This window comes from Agelaius phoeniceus, chromosome 12 (genome assembly GCF_051311805.1).
Source record: "Agelaius phoeniceus isolate bAgePho1 chromosome 12, bAgePho1.hap1, whole genome shotgun sequence".
Classification (NCBI taxonomy): Eukaryota; Metazoa; Chordata; class Aves; order Passeriformes; family Icteridae; genus Agelaius; species Agelaius phoeniceus.
Genome location: NC_135276.1, coordinates 15588634 through 15602936, shown reverse-complemented (window position 1 = coordinate 15602936; position 14303 = coordinate 15588634). Strand labels below are relative to the sequence as shown.

The following is a 14303-nucleotide window of genomic DNA, read 5'->3' as shown; positions in this document are numbered from 1 at the left end:
TTTGAAGGGCATTTCCTGCTCTGTCAGTACAGTCCTGAAGTTTGTCTAGCAAAGAGCAGCCAGCTTTCCATGGCTGGCAGGGAGGGCCACAAAGGTGGCTCTCAGCTCTGCCCACTGAAAGATCGGGCCAGCCTCTGATGCTGCTTCAATTATCAAGACATGGGATTTTCTGCAGTCTGTTTCTAGACATTGTCTGCTCACCAAGGCAGTTGTCAGACAGCTGATAATGCAGGCTTCCAACTGAGGCATTGCTGAGTTTTTCAGCAATGTTATCGAAATTTTACACTGAAAACAGTTTGTGGAATTTTAAATGTTCATAATAGCTTAGTCATGCCATGTAGCTGGGCTAAGTTCTGTGGTCTACAGCAGGAGGCTGTTGTGTCTTCTACAGAGTAGTTCTGCACCCAAAGTTCCTCTGAAAACAAGCCCTTTCTTCTGAGATAGAAGAAAGAAAAGCACTAAGATTAGTTTAGACAAGAAACAGACAAACTCTGAGTTGCCACCCTTTTGGCTCACTTACATGAGGCTGGTGGTTTGCTGACAAGAATCTGCCCCTGCTTCCAGCAGCCCCTCCCTGAGGCATCTTCCTGGTGCCCACAATGTGGAGCTTGGATGTCCCTGTGCTAGCCCTAATTTTAGTTCCCAGGGCAGGGCTGTGCTGTGACTGAGCTGCTCAGTCTTTTGGCTTGCCCCTCAAAATGCTTTTGTGGTTTGGGTTTTGCTCATGCACAAGGTTCTTTAGGTATTGCAAGGAGCTGATCTCCACGTGACTGAAGAGAACTCTTTCACTGGTTTTTTGATACTGATATAGATAAAGCCTTATCCTTTCTGAAATGGGCTGTTGTAAATTTTACTGGACAAAGCTTTTTTTAAAAAAGCCTCTTTTTTTGGGGGGGGGAGGGGGGGGGGCAGGAATTTCTTTGCCATATCTCTGCTTGGTATCCAAAGAGTTGCCTTCCTTCCAGCGTTGTGTGTTCTGGAATTTCTTGTGGATTTTTGGGAGAGTTTTGGGCTTTTTTTGGTGGAGTTTTTTATTTAATATTGAATCCTGATATTGTGAATGCTTTTGTCAGAATTGTGTTGTTGATAACGCCTTTAACTTTCTGGGCAGCAAGGAAGATTAACTTAAATTAATTGAAAGAGTTATTTATAAGCTTCCAAATGAATGTCTGTGCCAAAACTTAATAGGGTATAGCTAATCGATTTTATTTCATGTGCTTGTATCCCTGCAGTTTATAGGATTAGTGTTCCTTGCCATCTACAGGGCATTATCTTTATCTCCCTGGCACTTCTGAAGCAATGCATTCTCCTCTGCTCCTTGGGCAACTGCTGAGCTTGTTCAGCTCTGCCAAGCCACATCACCCTGCTGGAGGCACCTCTTGTTCAACTTCACTGGGCTGTCAGATACCACTATCTTTTTTAAAGATCATTATCTCAGAAGTGCTTTCATCTGCCTCAAAGCAGAACTTAAGCTCAGTCTCTGATAAGGAATTTAATGATCCATCTGTGGCTTGGGGAGCTGAGATGCAGGAAGCGTGATCGATACCAGCCTTGGTTTAGACATGAAGCAAAGTTGGGGTTTTCTGTAGTACAAAGGACAGTTCCACCTAAATGACAGGTGACAAATGATGACCTCTGAGATGGGGAAGCTCAAAAGGTGATCAATGCTTCAGTTTCTCTTTCAGAAAGAGAGCTGAATAGTCTGATGCCTGGCATGTCCTGAGCATAGTGTCTGTATCCAGAGGTAAGGGAAAAACTGCAGGGAGGAATCCCTGCCAGGCCTGCTCTGGTGAGGCTCATTTAAGTGAGAAAGTGAAGTTCACTTTAAATCCATGCTGCAATTTTAGCATTCCTGTACCAGCTTAGAAAAGGAGTTTAAAGGAAGTGAAAAAGACAAAGTAGTGCGATGTGCAAGTGACTATAAAATCTGACTTTCACAGTGAGTCTACAGAAAAAGAAACTACTGTGGTGGTAGTTACTGTCTGCTGCTTTCTGCTTCACATCAAGTCAAGCAAGAGATCAGATCCTCAGCTCTGTGTGTGTGACAAAGATGAATTACCTAGAGAAGGCATCAGGGTTAGAGCCCAATTGTTTGCATAAACCTTGTACAACCCTGGGGTTTTCACTGATGAGCACTTGTGCAGGAGCTGGAAGGCTTTGAGACATGGTGAGTCTCCCTTTTGGTGAAACTGGCATGCTCAGGGTCAGTCTGTTTTTGGTTTCAGGTGCTCTTGCCTCAGTAAGAAAGCAACCAGCTGTGGCAATGGCTTTGTGAAATGCTGCATGCCAGTAAAGGCTGCTTCCCATCATGTTTTGACACTAGTCTAAACCCTCCAAGGTATTTTTAAAGAAAATAGAACTGAATTAGGGGTTTGCTTCAGATTACACAATGTGGTGGTTGGTTACCACATGCCAAAGCAGCAGCAGGGTATTTACCTGCTCCTCCTGAAGCCTGTGCTCCCCTGGCTGTCTGCACTGCGTGGAACCATGCTGGACACCCAGCACCTGCTGCTCTTCAGCTGCACAAGTCTCACAGGTGAGAGGTTGTATGTCAATGGGATCTCCTGAGAAAGTCTCCATTTCACATTCTAGTTGTATGTCATTTACTGGAAATTCTTGGTTTTCAGTACTATCCCCATTGTTTCAAAATTCTCCTTATTAAAATAGCTTATTTTTCAAACAGGCTGCTTCTTCCTCATATTCCTGTATCTTATTCCTGTAAAGTTGATTATCTTGCAGCAATTCATAGCTGTGTTTCCTTCTGGTCTGAACTTTCATCTGACAGGCATCACAAGAATTTCCATCTCTTCCTTTTTAGGAGCATCATTTCTTTGGGAAAGAAATGCTGAGGAAGTATTTCTAATTATTTTATCTTCTTAATAGGAAACTGCTGGCCAAAACTCTTACAGTTTTGCTTTTGAAAACTTGTCAGCTTGGCTGTGTGGTTTGTTGACTAAGCTCCTGTGTTACTCTGCTTAAGAGGGGAAATCACTGATCTTACTCTTGTAGTGGTGGCAGAAACTGGAAAAGTGTTTTTGGTAGCTGAAACCATCCCCATTTATGTGCACGAGGGTTTTTTTGTTTGCTTGGCAGTGCACTCCATTTCATGGAAAGAAGAGGCATTTTCCATCATGAGGCAGGCAGTATTATGGTTGGCTAATTGAATATTTGAGGGGATGAATCACTGACTCTAGGGCTGCACATTGCAGAGAAATGATCCCAGTGCCACTTGGAGCCAACTCCTCCACTGGTGTGCTCGGTGAGATGATCCAGGGAGGCCTCTCTGGGGCAGGCTGGGCACCTGCACTGCCAGGCAGGTCAAATCCACTCCTACTGCATCCCTTCCAGTGGATGATGGCTTTGTCTTTCCCACTTGGACATTCAGCCACAGCAGGTTGGTCAGCCTGTGGTGCTCATGACTCCTTTGTGCATCCATGCCTGTGCTTGAGCCTGCCAGGAGAGCAGCTGCTCCCTGTGCTGGGATGGTCCCAGGGCCAGGGGAGGTGTGGGGGGCACTGCAGGCTGCAGCTGGCAGCTGCTTTTCTCCTGTGTAGGGAAGGTGTCCTGCTCCAGCCACATCTGATCTGGGGCTGTGTTGAGGGCAGGATGTGCTGGGGCAGCTGCTCAGTGAGAGTCCCCCAGAGGAGGTGCTGGGCACTGGCATTTTGTGCTGTTTGGTGAGAGCTGGAGCACCAGCTACTTCTTATGGAATAAAAATTTTATTAGTTTCCTTTGCACTTCAGAACCTTTCTTCCTGCATTTGTGCTCTATCCAGACAAGCTGGTTTGTGAGCAGATCTGTAGCAATCTCCCCTACCTTGTGTTCCTCATTATTTAGCCTTTCAGTTTGTTTCAGGCTTGACAATGAGCTCCTTGTATGTGATGGTGAGCAAGAGCCAAGTGAATGCTGTCAAACCCAGCTCTTTACTAAATAAGGGGAGTTTATCCTGTCATTTCTCTCTTCCTGTTATCTAATCAGCTTTTATAATGTACTTTTATTTTCTGCTCTGTCTGGAGCAGATATTATTGCTTCTCTTCTTCCTCCTGTAGGGAGTAATTTGAGGTGAGGAGTTGGTCACTGCTCTGCACTTGGTGCTGTGTAATCTGGAATACCAAGGCTGTAGAAACAGGTTGGGTTTTCTGTGTCTAGTCCTAAAGCTTTTAGATGAGAAACTGGGTTTTGAAGCCTTAAGAGAATTCCCTCTGTAAAGGCTGAAAATAACAGTGTGGCTTGATGTCATGGCAGGTGTAGGGAGGAGGTGGAGTATGTCTACCTTAGATGCAGTTTCCAAGTGAATTCTCTTTTTTTTCCATCTCTCCTCAGGGACTCCTCAGTGCAGTTCCTAGGAGTGAAAGCAGAGTCAGTAATGACTCAGTGCCCACCATAAAGGCTTACAGAGCACTGCCTTTTCCAAAGAGACTTTGTGCCCTGGAGGAGAACAACCCACTTCTGCCACAGCACTTTGAGCTCCCACAGCCATTCCTGAACCAAGCAAACTTAGAGGTGAGTTGACCATAATTACTTTGTTTTAATCATGCTTTAAGTTGTCAGCCAGAAAAACTTAGGCTTCAATAATCAGCTTTAATCTTGACATATGTCTGGTTTTGTTTCTTTAGGTTCTTACTCATTGTTAATCTCTAAAATACAGCTTTTCCATTCTTGTTTTGATGACAAGATAGATTCACTGTGTTAACATTTCCATAAGTTACAGAACAACTTTATGCAGATTCTAAAGCTGTAACAATTTTAGATTTTAGCATTATCTTGCTAAAAAGCCCTTAAATGACCCAGATTCATAAATACATACATATTCCCTAGAAAGACATGATTTGCATTTAGCATAACTAGTTCTTTTTAAAATCAAGAAAGTCACTTTAACCAGCTGTGAACTCAGACAGTTCTGTTGGAGGTCTTTGCAATCTGCCCTGGCACCTCTCATCTGCTTGTGACTTGACTGAGAAGGTGCCAGCAGGATTGGCTCAGATGGGAGGACTCAGAGCCTGATGGCCAAACTGCTTAGGGCAAAAAGCAAGCATGATGTGATGCTGAAACCCTTTTGATGATCTGTGGTTTAGGAATTTCTTAACCAAGAAGTCAAGATCTTGTATTTTTTTCCTATTAATATCCCTTGATGAGTTGAATTTTTTTTTCTTAGTTAGCCTCCAGTTAATTTCTTAATACTGAACATTTCACTGTGCTAAAAGATGATGTGCTTCACACTACAGAAGAGCCTGTGAGAGCTTGGTGGCAGTGCTTTTCCAGTGACAGCTGACATCTCAAGAGCTGCTCATATGACCAATGTCTGGTTCCTGACTGTTGTTGTGATCTTGTCCCAAAGGGCAGCCAGCAATTGCAGAGTTGCCAGTTGGCTCTGATATGGGGCCTTCCATATTTAAAGTGTCAGCTCTCTTTGACTTTCTTTTGAATTTAGGGTGCTACATGTCTGCTGTTAATGAGATTTAATAATTGAAGAGTAGTAATAACCTATTACAGGATATTCACCATAACTTCTAGTGTAAATGTTAAACTTGATTCTTGAAAGGATAAAAATGACTTACTTATTCTGACATGCCTGAAGTGTGTAAGTAGTGAAATTATATCTTTTGTAGGGTTTTGTATTATCTGAGACTTTAAGAAATATTCTATGGCTTGAAACATAACGTGTTATGGAATTGGGCTTTGAATCCTTTTTCTCTTTCATTTGCAAGTTAATAATTGGGAGAGACTGACCTGTGGTCTCAGTTGCTACTGGGCCTGTATGTGATCCAAACCATTTGAATAAAGAACAGAAGAATGATTGAATTAGTCTTTGTTCCCAAAAATGAGAGATTGGTTTGACACTAGATCCAAACAGGCCCACAACACCCATTTCAAAATCCCAGCTAGATTTGTAAGGCATTAAAATGGTGTCTATAATTCCTGTTTAATTCAGTGTTGTTGCTTCTTTGGGTGAAAATACAGATGTAGGCATGTTCCAAAAATGTGTTTATGCACAGGTGAACCAAATTATTCTCTGTTAAATCTATTGTTTGTTGAGATAAACCATAACTGTAAGATTAGTTCTTTACAATTTTATCTGTTTCATAGTTTGGAAATGTTCCTGATGTGAAATGAGAACCTGAGGTGTACAGCCTTTATTGGGGTGGCATAGGCCATGTGTCTCTGTAAAGGGCAGATGAAATTGGGTTGTTGATACTCAGTATTTAAAGGGTAGCAGTGTGGGGCATTTACAGGCAAACTTGTTCCTCTGCATCCAAAAACCACCAAGAAGCTGGGAGGTAATAGGTAGTGTAGAAAGGAATGGTGTGTGGGCGAGAGCTCCTTACCAGGGGAATTTCCTCCTCCTCCTCTTCCTTCCTTTCCCTTTCCCCACAATAGACTTCAGGTAAAGCCTTGTGTTTCTTAGCTGCTTTATCCACCAGAACTGCTGGTGTTTACTAAAATAGGAATTCTTCTGCTGTTTTCTAGCAGTAGTAACACTGACTCTTGTTCTATGTTTGCTTTTTCAGACCTCCTTCTGGATGACCAATGTGTGTTTTAAGTGATTCTGTCAGCAGCTAAGTCTCCAACTTCCCACTCATTCCAGCTGGTAGCAGCGTTTAAGATGCAAAAAGATCGCAATCCGGGATCGCACAAACATTTCTCTTAAAACTTCCTAGATGATTGTAGTTGCTTGGGTTGTGTTCTATGCTAGCAGAAGCCTTTTCCCAGCTCTGCTGTTGACTCTAGAGCACCACATTCCCCATTTCCTGGGAGCCTTGGGGGCTGGCAGCATGGGAAACTCGTGCGTTTGCCGCGACGACAGCGGGGCCGAGGACAACGGGACCTCCCAGGGCCGACAGACGGAGCACAGCAGGACACACATCCCTGAGGCAAGGAGCCACCCAAGGGACCCTGTCCGTCCACCCAGGAGGGGTCGAGGGCCTCATGAACCAAGGAGGAAAAAACAGAATGTGGATGGGCTGGTGCTTGACACACTGGCTGTAATTCGGACGTTGGTAGATAAGTAAGTACCTCCTCAAGGAATAATTCAACATGAATGAAAATGTTCTTGTCTTCTCTCAAACTGTGGCTCCAGCCTCTCACCGATCTGCACCTGACCCTCCCTGGAGCAGCTGCGTGTTTCCATCTGGAGGCTTAGGAGAGGAGCACCTTTCCTAGGTAATAGAAGTAGCTCCTGAGTGCCCAGGTACAGACTCTTCCAGGAGCTGAGGAGCTTCCTCACAGTTCCTGATTTCTTACCTGGCACAGATACACAGTTTAGGAAGCAATAAATGCTCCAGAGGCTGGGAACTTCTGTCCTAAAAATCGGTTGTTGTGCAGTTTTCTGTTTGCAGGCTGGATTTTACTTCTTTGGAAATGGTGAAGCAAAATAGGGAGCTTTGATCTTTGTTAGCTTGGATAAACAGACTGAGGCTTTCTTTCCACTTGTAAGTCTGACTACTTTTTAAAGATCACATGTTGTGACTGCCCAACTCACAATCCCAGTATTGCATTCCTGGCATGCTCAAAGCATCCATTAAAGGCGTGGGGGATATTTATGGGCTCATCCATTTTTTGGTCTTTTTTTTGGTTTTGGGTTGCTTTCTACAAAGCTTTAAAAGGGCCTTAAAAAAAGATGAGTTAAGTTAGCTCAACACCTTTTGGGTTAGGTGCAGGCTAGGAATTGGGAAGACCAGAACTGAAGGAAAAGCACAATTCCAGCCTGACAGCTGGGGTTTGAGTTTGAGGTGGCTGAGACTCAAAATAAGTGAGCCTTGATTCATATACCTGCATCAGCTCTGGAATGTGCCTGCAGAGAAGGAGTTTGCCTTCCTGCTGTCAAAGGCTTTAAGTGAAAATATCAGGACTGATGTTTTTTGTGAACATTTAAGTCTAAGATGTGTTTGGTTGGTTTTTTAACAGGTTTTATTTTGTGCTCTGTCTTCAAATCATGGCAAATGTTTTTTAAAGTCTCTGCCCAGTCTCACATGCCCTTTCCCTCAAGTTCAGCTCCTTAAGCTGTTTCACAACACTTCTGTGCACAGTTGATCCTGTTCCTATGGGTCTTGCAATCAGTTTTGTAATCTTGTAAGCACTTTCCTATGCTACTGAGAGACAATAGGTATGGTTTTTTCACTGCCCATGGAGTCCTATTTCTGATCAATTCCTGAAGCTACTGTATTTTTATGGGGGCTTTTATACAGACTACAGGAAAATGCACTGTGATAAGGAATGAATCATTGCTCTCCCTGTTTGCTATTTGTTTGTTTTTTCTTGGGGTTCATTTTTTTTCTTGATGTTGTTTTTGGTTTTATCAAATCTCAAAGTTCTGACCTAAAACATATCTGACAACTGATTTTTTTTTTTTCCTGTCCTATCTAGAGATAGCTGCTTCCTAGAAGTTTAATTTCATAAACTCTGAAGGATAAGTTCTATATTTTGGGGCTTATATGAAAAGCTGCCTTGCAAATTAAGACATTACCAAAATGGCTGTTTTGTTTCAAAATGAGGAAGGTGTGTCCTGGTGGGGATGTTGGAAATTAAGTGGTTAAAATGGCAAATCAGTGGTACAGGATTGTCCTGTGCTCAGTGCCAGTACTCTGAAAAGCTGCTACTTGTGACCAAATCAGAAATCTTGCAGATAAAAATGTCATCCTTTCTTATTTTAGCCTTTACTTGTACTTATGGTTGGGTTTTTTGTTGGGGTTTTTTTCTCATTTCTTTGAATCTTTCTGTTCTTTCTCCTGATGTAATTCTGGCTGCAAAACTTCACTTCTTTTTCCTTCTGGTCAGATTACTTTCCATAAGAAAGGTGAAGATGCCTCGACTTAAAAAAACAGCCAACTATTTGTTTCAGATGTTGTGGCAATATAAAAATGCATTAAACTGGACTTTAGTCTTCTCTTGTGGAAATATTTAAGAATGTGCTCACCTTTTTGTAAGAAAAGAGAGATGTGTATTTATGTCATATATATTTCATCAATGCTGAGATTTTTCTCTTCTTTATGATTAATCTCTCAAACTAGGTAGTTTTATTATCTCCATAAGTAATGTCTGTTGAAATTTTCTAAAATTCCTCTGTATTTCACATTTCCAATTTCTTTTCAGAGCTGTGTGATAGAGAGTGAGTGTGGAACATAAAGTCTAAGCCTGGGGTTAGATCCCAGTGCCTAAGGAGCACTGAATAAAGTATTTTAGGACATGCTGCTGGATAAGCTTTTTCTGGACCTAGAGGTGCTTACTGAACAAGATTTTGGAGTCTTGCTTTAGGTACTTTCACTGGCAGTGCCTGCTCAGATTCACAGATGTGTCCATAGCTTTGTGTCCTTACTCCAGCAAACTGGACTGAGGACCTGATCTATTGAACTTCTTGTAGTTTTCATATTAGAAAATGGCTTGGATGAAATATTTGCTGTTAAACTGCCTTAACTGTTTCTTTTAACAACTCTTGTCGAAGACTATGATGCTGTTAGGTGGCTTCCCATTCAGGTTTTGTGGTGGTTTTTAAATATTTATATATTTAGCAGAGAATTTGTGAGAAAAAAATCCTGTTGAAGTGATGCCCTTTGTGCACTGCTCTGGGTTCACTTTGTGACCTCTGACATGCAGTGCCTCATTATGTGCTACAAGGAACCTGCTAATGAACAGCACCAAATCCAGGCATTATGTTCAGCTCTTAGACATGCAGATGTGAATCAATTTCACTTCTCAGCTGTTGCAGACATGCAGATGTTGATGTTGAGCCAGAGAGGCTCAAATCCCATCTGTGTTTCAGATCTGAAAATGACATTAGCAATCTGCAGCCTGTGTAACTTCCTTTTGTTAAATGGTTACTGGATTTGTTTTCTGTCTGTGAGTAATCATTTTATTCATTGTATTACACTGATGATTGTGCATAATTTTTGACCTGTGTAATATCTCTTTCAGTGACCAGGAGCCTCCTTATTCAATGATCACGTTGCATGAAATGGCAGAAACAGGTATCAAGGCATTGTGTTGGGTATTTCAGTTGTGACTCACAAGCAAAAGAAACAAAACAAACCCCAAGCCCCTCTTTTCTTTGCAAAGAAAAATGCACCTCAGCTGGGTGTGTTGGGGTGTGGGAACCAGAACAAAGTTCTGCCCTCCAGAGCTTCACTGAGCTCAGGCATTGGCCTGAGTTTGTTTGAATTCAGTTAAAGTTCCCATGTGAACTCTCCAGAAGCAGCCAATGGATGGCCACAAACACTCTGTTGTGGCATTAAAGCCTGAGCCACCAAGAGTGGCTGTTTGCAGCTGAGCAGGAACATCCTACACCTGTACACAGGCGTGGGCCAAGCCTGTGTGCTCCATGTCAGCACAGAGCACGTTTGGGTCCTTTGGTTTGGGTCTTGCTGACCTGGGACCTCTGCTTTACTCTGTGTTTGTCCCAGCCCTGTCCCTCAGTGCTCCTGCAGCACAAGCAGGGGCTGTTTCATCTTTGTTACAGCAGGAGAAATTCTCCCAGTTTAAGACTTCAACAAAACTTCTGGTTTAGTTGAATTTTTACCTCTCTACTTAGTAGTGTTGGTAGTGGTCTTAGGAAATATATTTCTGTATTGAAATAAATTAATCAGTCTGGTTAGATATTACAGCAATTCAATAAAATGTTTTTCAGGGGAATGTGCTAACATAACTCAACCCCCAGTATATTACTGCTGTGTTGTTGTTGTAGGGAACACTGCTTCTTCAGCCTCACTCACCTGTACACAGATATAGACTCTATTTTCACTTCTAAGGGAGCAATTTTCTTGTAAATCCAAATCTGTTTATCAGTAGTTTAACATCTTCTTAGTGGATGTTTCCTTGCAAGTAAAAGCCCTTGTCTACTCATTCAACAGTGAGAGCTGTTCCTTAGGAAAACAAACATTCTTTAGACCAGCAGGCATGGGGAAAAAAACAGAGTTTCTCTGTTACTTCAGGGAATTCAGAAAGAGGGATCTGATTCTGGTTAAAAGAAATTATTTCCTCAGTGTCACTGTGTATGTAGCATTTACCACTTAAGAGTTGACATTGGATGCTGAACTCTGATTATTACACTAGAGCCAAGTACTTGTCCTTACCACCATGAGTAGTCCTTCCTAATAGCAGTAGGAACTAAAGGATGCTCTGGCCTGGCAAGACTCTTCTCCAAACTGTACAGATGTTCACTGTTACCCAAGCTGCTGTAAACTTTTTCTTTTTTGAATTTAAACTTCTAAACTAGTGCAAACTAAGACAGTGGTGTAAACAGCAAACTGGTTTTCCTGCTGTCTCTAAGCTCACTGGGTAATTTTGAGGAATTTTCAGTTTACATTTAGGGATGTACTTTGAACACTTCTGAATTGTACTGTTAATTCTGAATGTGACTTCTGTTTTGTGGTTGACAGATGAAGGCTGGTTGGAAGTTGTTCAATCTTTAATTAGAGTTATTCCATTAGAAGATCCCCTGGGACCAGCTGTTATAACACTACTACTTGATGAATGTCCTCTGCCAACAAAAGTGAGTCAAAAGCAGATGCATTTATCTGTGAATGTCAGTTGCTTGTGGTTGCCACACCCAGGATCCCTTTGAGTGCCTTTCACCAGTGATGCAAGACTGATAGTGGTTTCAAAAATAGGTGTAACATTCAACTGCAAGTAGTTTGGAGTGACTGGGTGTCTAAATGCTAATTAATGCTAGGAGTATTCCCAAAAAAAAGATCAATTTGATGCATGGAGAAGGACCAAGAGAGCCTTGGGTTTTTGCTGCTTTTCCTGCCACTCTCTCCTGCTGTGTGGTACTTACACTGTGCAGGTGCTGCAGAAGCTGCCCTAGTTCTGCCCTTTTGTTCTCTCATTTGCACAAAAGCTGCACATTTACAAGTCACTGTTGAATTTGTTCCTGTGCTGCACATGAGGAAGGCAATGCAAATGGGTGTGTTAAGCTAAACAAATGACATTTTTCAACTATGAAATACCTATATATGGTTTTGGCAAATGAGAATCCTTTTGTTTTACTGGCCACTAGTCTGGTTTTGGGCAGAAAGATGACCTGAGGTGTTCATGCAGGTGTGTAACTGAAAGCCTCAGGTGCTTGAGGATGCTAAACATAATGTTTGTACAGAGACCTTGTCTGTCTTCAAATGTTTGTCATTATCTCATTTCTTCAGAAACTGATGATCACATCATTGCTGCTTTCATTTCTCAAGCTCCTGATGCTGCCAATTTTAGCCTTCCATTGGTGCTGTTAGGGACATGAAGAGCTGGTTGCATCAGTGGCTGGAGAATTGGTCAAGCTCTCAAACTACCTGAAGTGGGTTTGTTTCCTCTAGGCTATTGATTAAAGTTATCTGAGACTTTTAAACAAGAGAAATGTATTGTGACTCTCACAGAGACTGCTGAGTTATTTTGAAAACAAAGCTATGACTAGAAACTTTGTCTGCTTTAAAAAAGAAATCAGGAAATGGAGACCACTGTGAATGCACATAGGGAGAGTGATTTTGTATTTTTTTGTTTGGCACTACAAAGTCCTCAGCAGTCAAATGATTTGGTTTTGAAAAGCCACGTGACTTTCATTTGGGTACAGTTAAGGAGTTTGCTATAAAATAGTTGACCTTATCAAGACAGGGAATGAGGTGCTTGTTTTTCTGGGGGGCACAGTGGTTTTTTCCTGTGTAGCTTCTTTACAGCACAAGGAGCTGCAGCTGTGGGGTCTGCTGGCCACATGCAGCCTCATAAAGTGTGTGCTGCTGTTCATTTTCTTTCTATACAGGATAAGTTTAAAGTTTTTTATCTTAGGGATTTTAAGTCACTGCCTCACTTCCATGACAGCTGGAGAACAGCAGTATGCTGTATTTTATTTTCTGGTTTTGCAGGCTATAAAGTCCATAAAGTTAAAAGGGCAGTGCAGTAAACTGTTTATTCTATAAAGTCTTTATTTAACTCAAAATACTTGATCTCTCTGACAGTTCTAGTAATGGCTAAAAGCAGTATCAGTATGTCAAGAGTCTAATTTTAGTGAGTCCTTTCCATCCCAAGTCTGTTGCTCAGCCATTCTTTCTTCTCTCTCTGTTCTTTCCACTTAGCTCAGTCCTGTTCATCAGTTCTGTTTTTGTGGCTTTCCTTTTAAGAATGTAACTACTTTTCAGTGTGATCTCTGTACAGACCTCAGACTCTAGCACAGTCAACTGATTCAAATGTGGCTCAGAACACAGTTCAAAAAAACACATCTATTCAACTTGAGCAGTGCTCATTTTTCCTCCAAATGGCTGCTGATGACTTCAGTATGAGGAGTTCTTCTATTCTAATTAGATCCTTGCCTGACATTATGCTGTTTCAATCTGAATCAGCTGAAACTTTCATGAAGGCTGGAAAGTTGAGGAGGATTTGGAACTTTTCAGGGTGGGGTTTTCCCTGTGGGATGACTTGTTCTGGCCCTGGATTAACCCCTAACTACCCTGAAAATGCAGACAATGCTCTAGACCCATCTGGAATTTTATTCATACCATTCTGCCTGAACAAAGCATGTCAAAGGATGGCATTTTAGCTTTATTACCCTCCTTGGTTACTTCCTAAATTTGTGTGACTACCGAAAACCACTTAGGGTCTCAAGAATACAGTTTGACATCCTGTAAAGATGACAACATCCTAAATTTATGATGGGAATTTGGGCTTTTTGAGGAAGGGGTATGTCTCTTTAGTCCTGAATTCTAAAATCTGAAATAGTCCTTTTCTTTTGAAAAGGGTGTGAGTTTTAGGATACTGGAAACAGATCAGATGGCAGTGGTGCCATATGTGCTAATTGGTTCCTCTTGCCATGGGGCACTCACTTCGGTATGTCCAGAAGTGTCCTGAGCTGTTGATCACAACAACCAACAATCTGGTGTTAATTTTAAAGTTACAGCTCTTGGATGTGTCAAACTTTTTTCTCATCTGTTCTTAGTTATCTTATCTTAGAAGATAACCACCCCATGCTGTCTGTAATATGATGCTGACTTCAGTAATGTGCAAAAACAATCTTGTTTTTACAATACTGAATTAGGGGGAAGCTGTACCTGTCAGTAACATTGAAGAGATTCCTGATATTTCCTTTGCAGGATGCATTACAGAAGTTAACAGAAATATTAAACTTGAGTGGAGCTGCTGCTTGCCAGGACTCTTGTCACCCTGCCAAGCACCGGAACACGACCGCAGTGCTGGGCTGCTTGGCAGAGAAATTAGCAGGTAAAGAAATTAGCAGGTAAAAACCTTCTGCTTTAGCACCCACAGTAGGTCAGAGGTGTTTGCTTAGAACTCAATAATGTACTGCATCTGTACCAGGTGTGACAGAATCTGGTTGATTC

The 14303-nt window shown here is 41.9% G+C and overlaps 1 protein-coding gene across 2 annotated transcripts in view; it reads left to right on the top strand.

Annotated features, from left to right (window-relative positions):
- The window catches only part of RSPRY1 (ring finger and SPRY domain containing 1), a 36214-nt gene that overhangs the window by 5522 nt on the left and 16389 nt on the right, over positions 1-14303 (top strand). For both annotated transcript variants that reach the window (XM_054640746.2, XM_054640743.2), the window contains 5 exons: positions 4324-4503; positions 6510-7006; positions 9910-9962; positions 11370-11482; positions 14058-14184. In XM_054640746.2, coding sequence (XP_054496721.1) covers positions 6660-7006; positions 9910-9962; positions 11370-11482; positions 14058-14184 — 640 coding nt within the window. In that variant the 5' untranslated portion in view covers positions 4324-4503; positions 6510-6659. The remainder of the gene's footprint in view (positions 1-4323; positions 4504-6509; positions 7007-9909; positions 9963-11369; positions 11483-14057; positions 14185-14303) is intronic.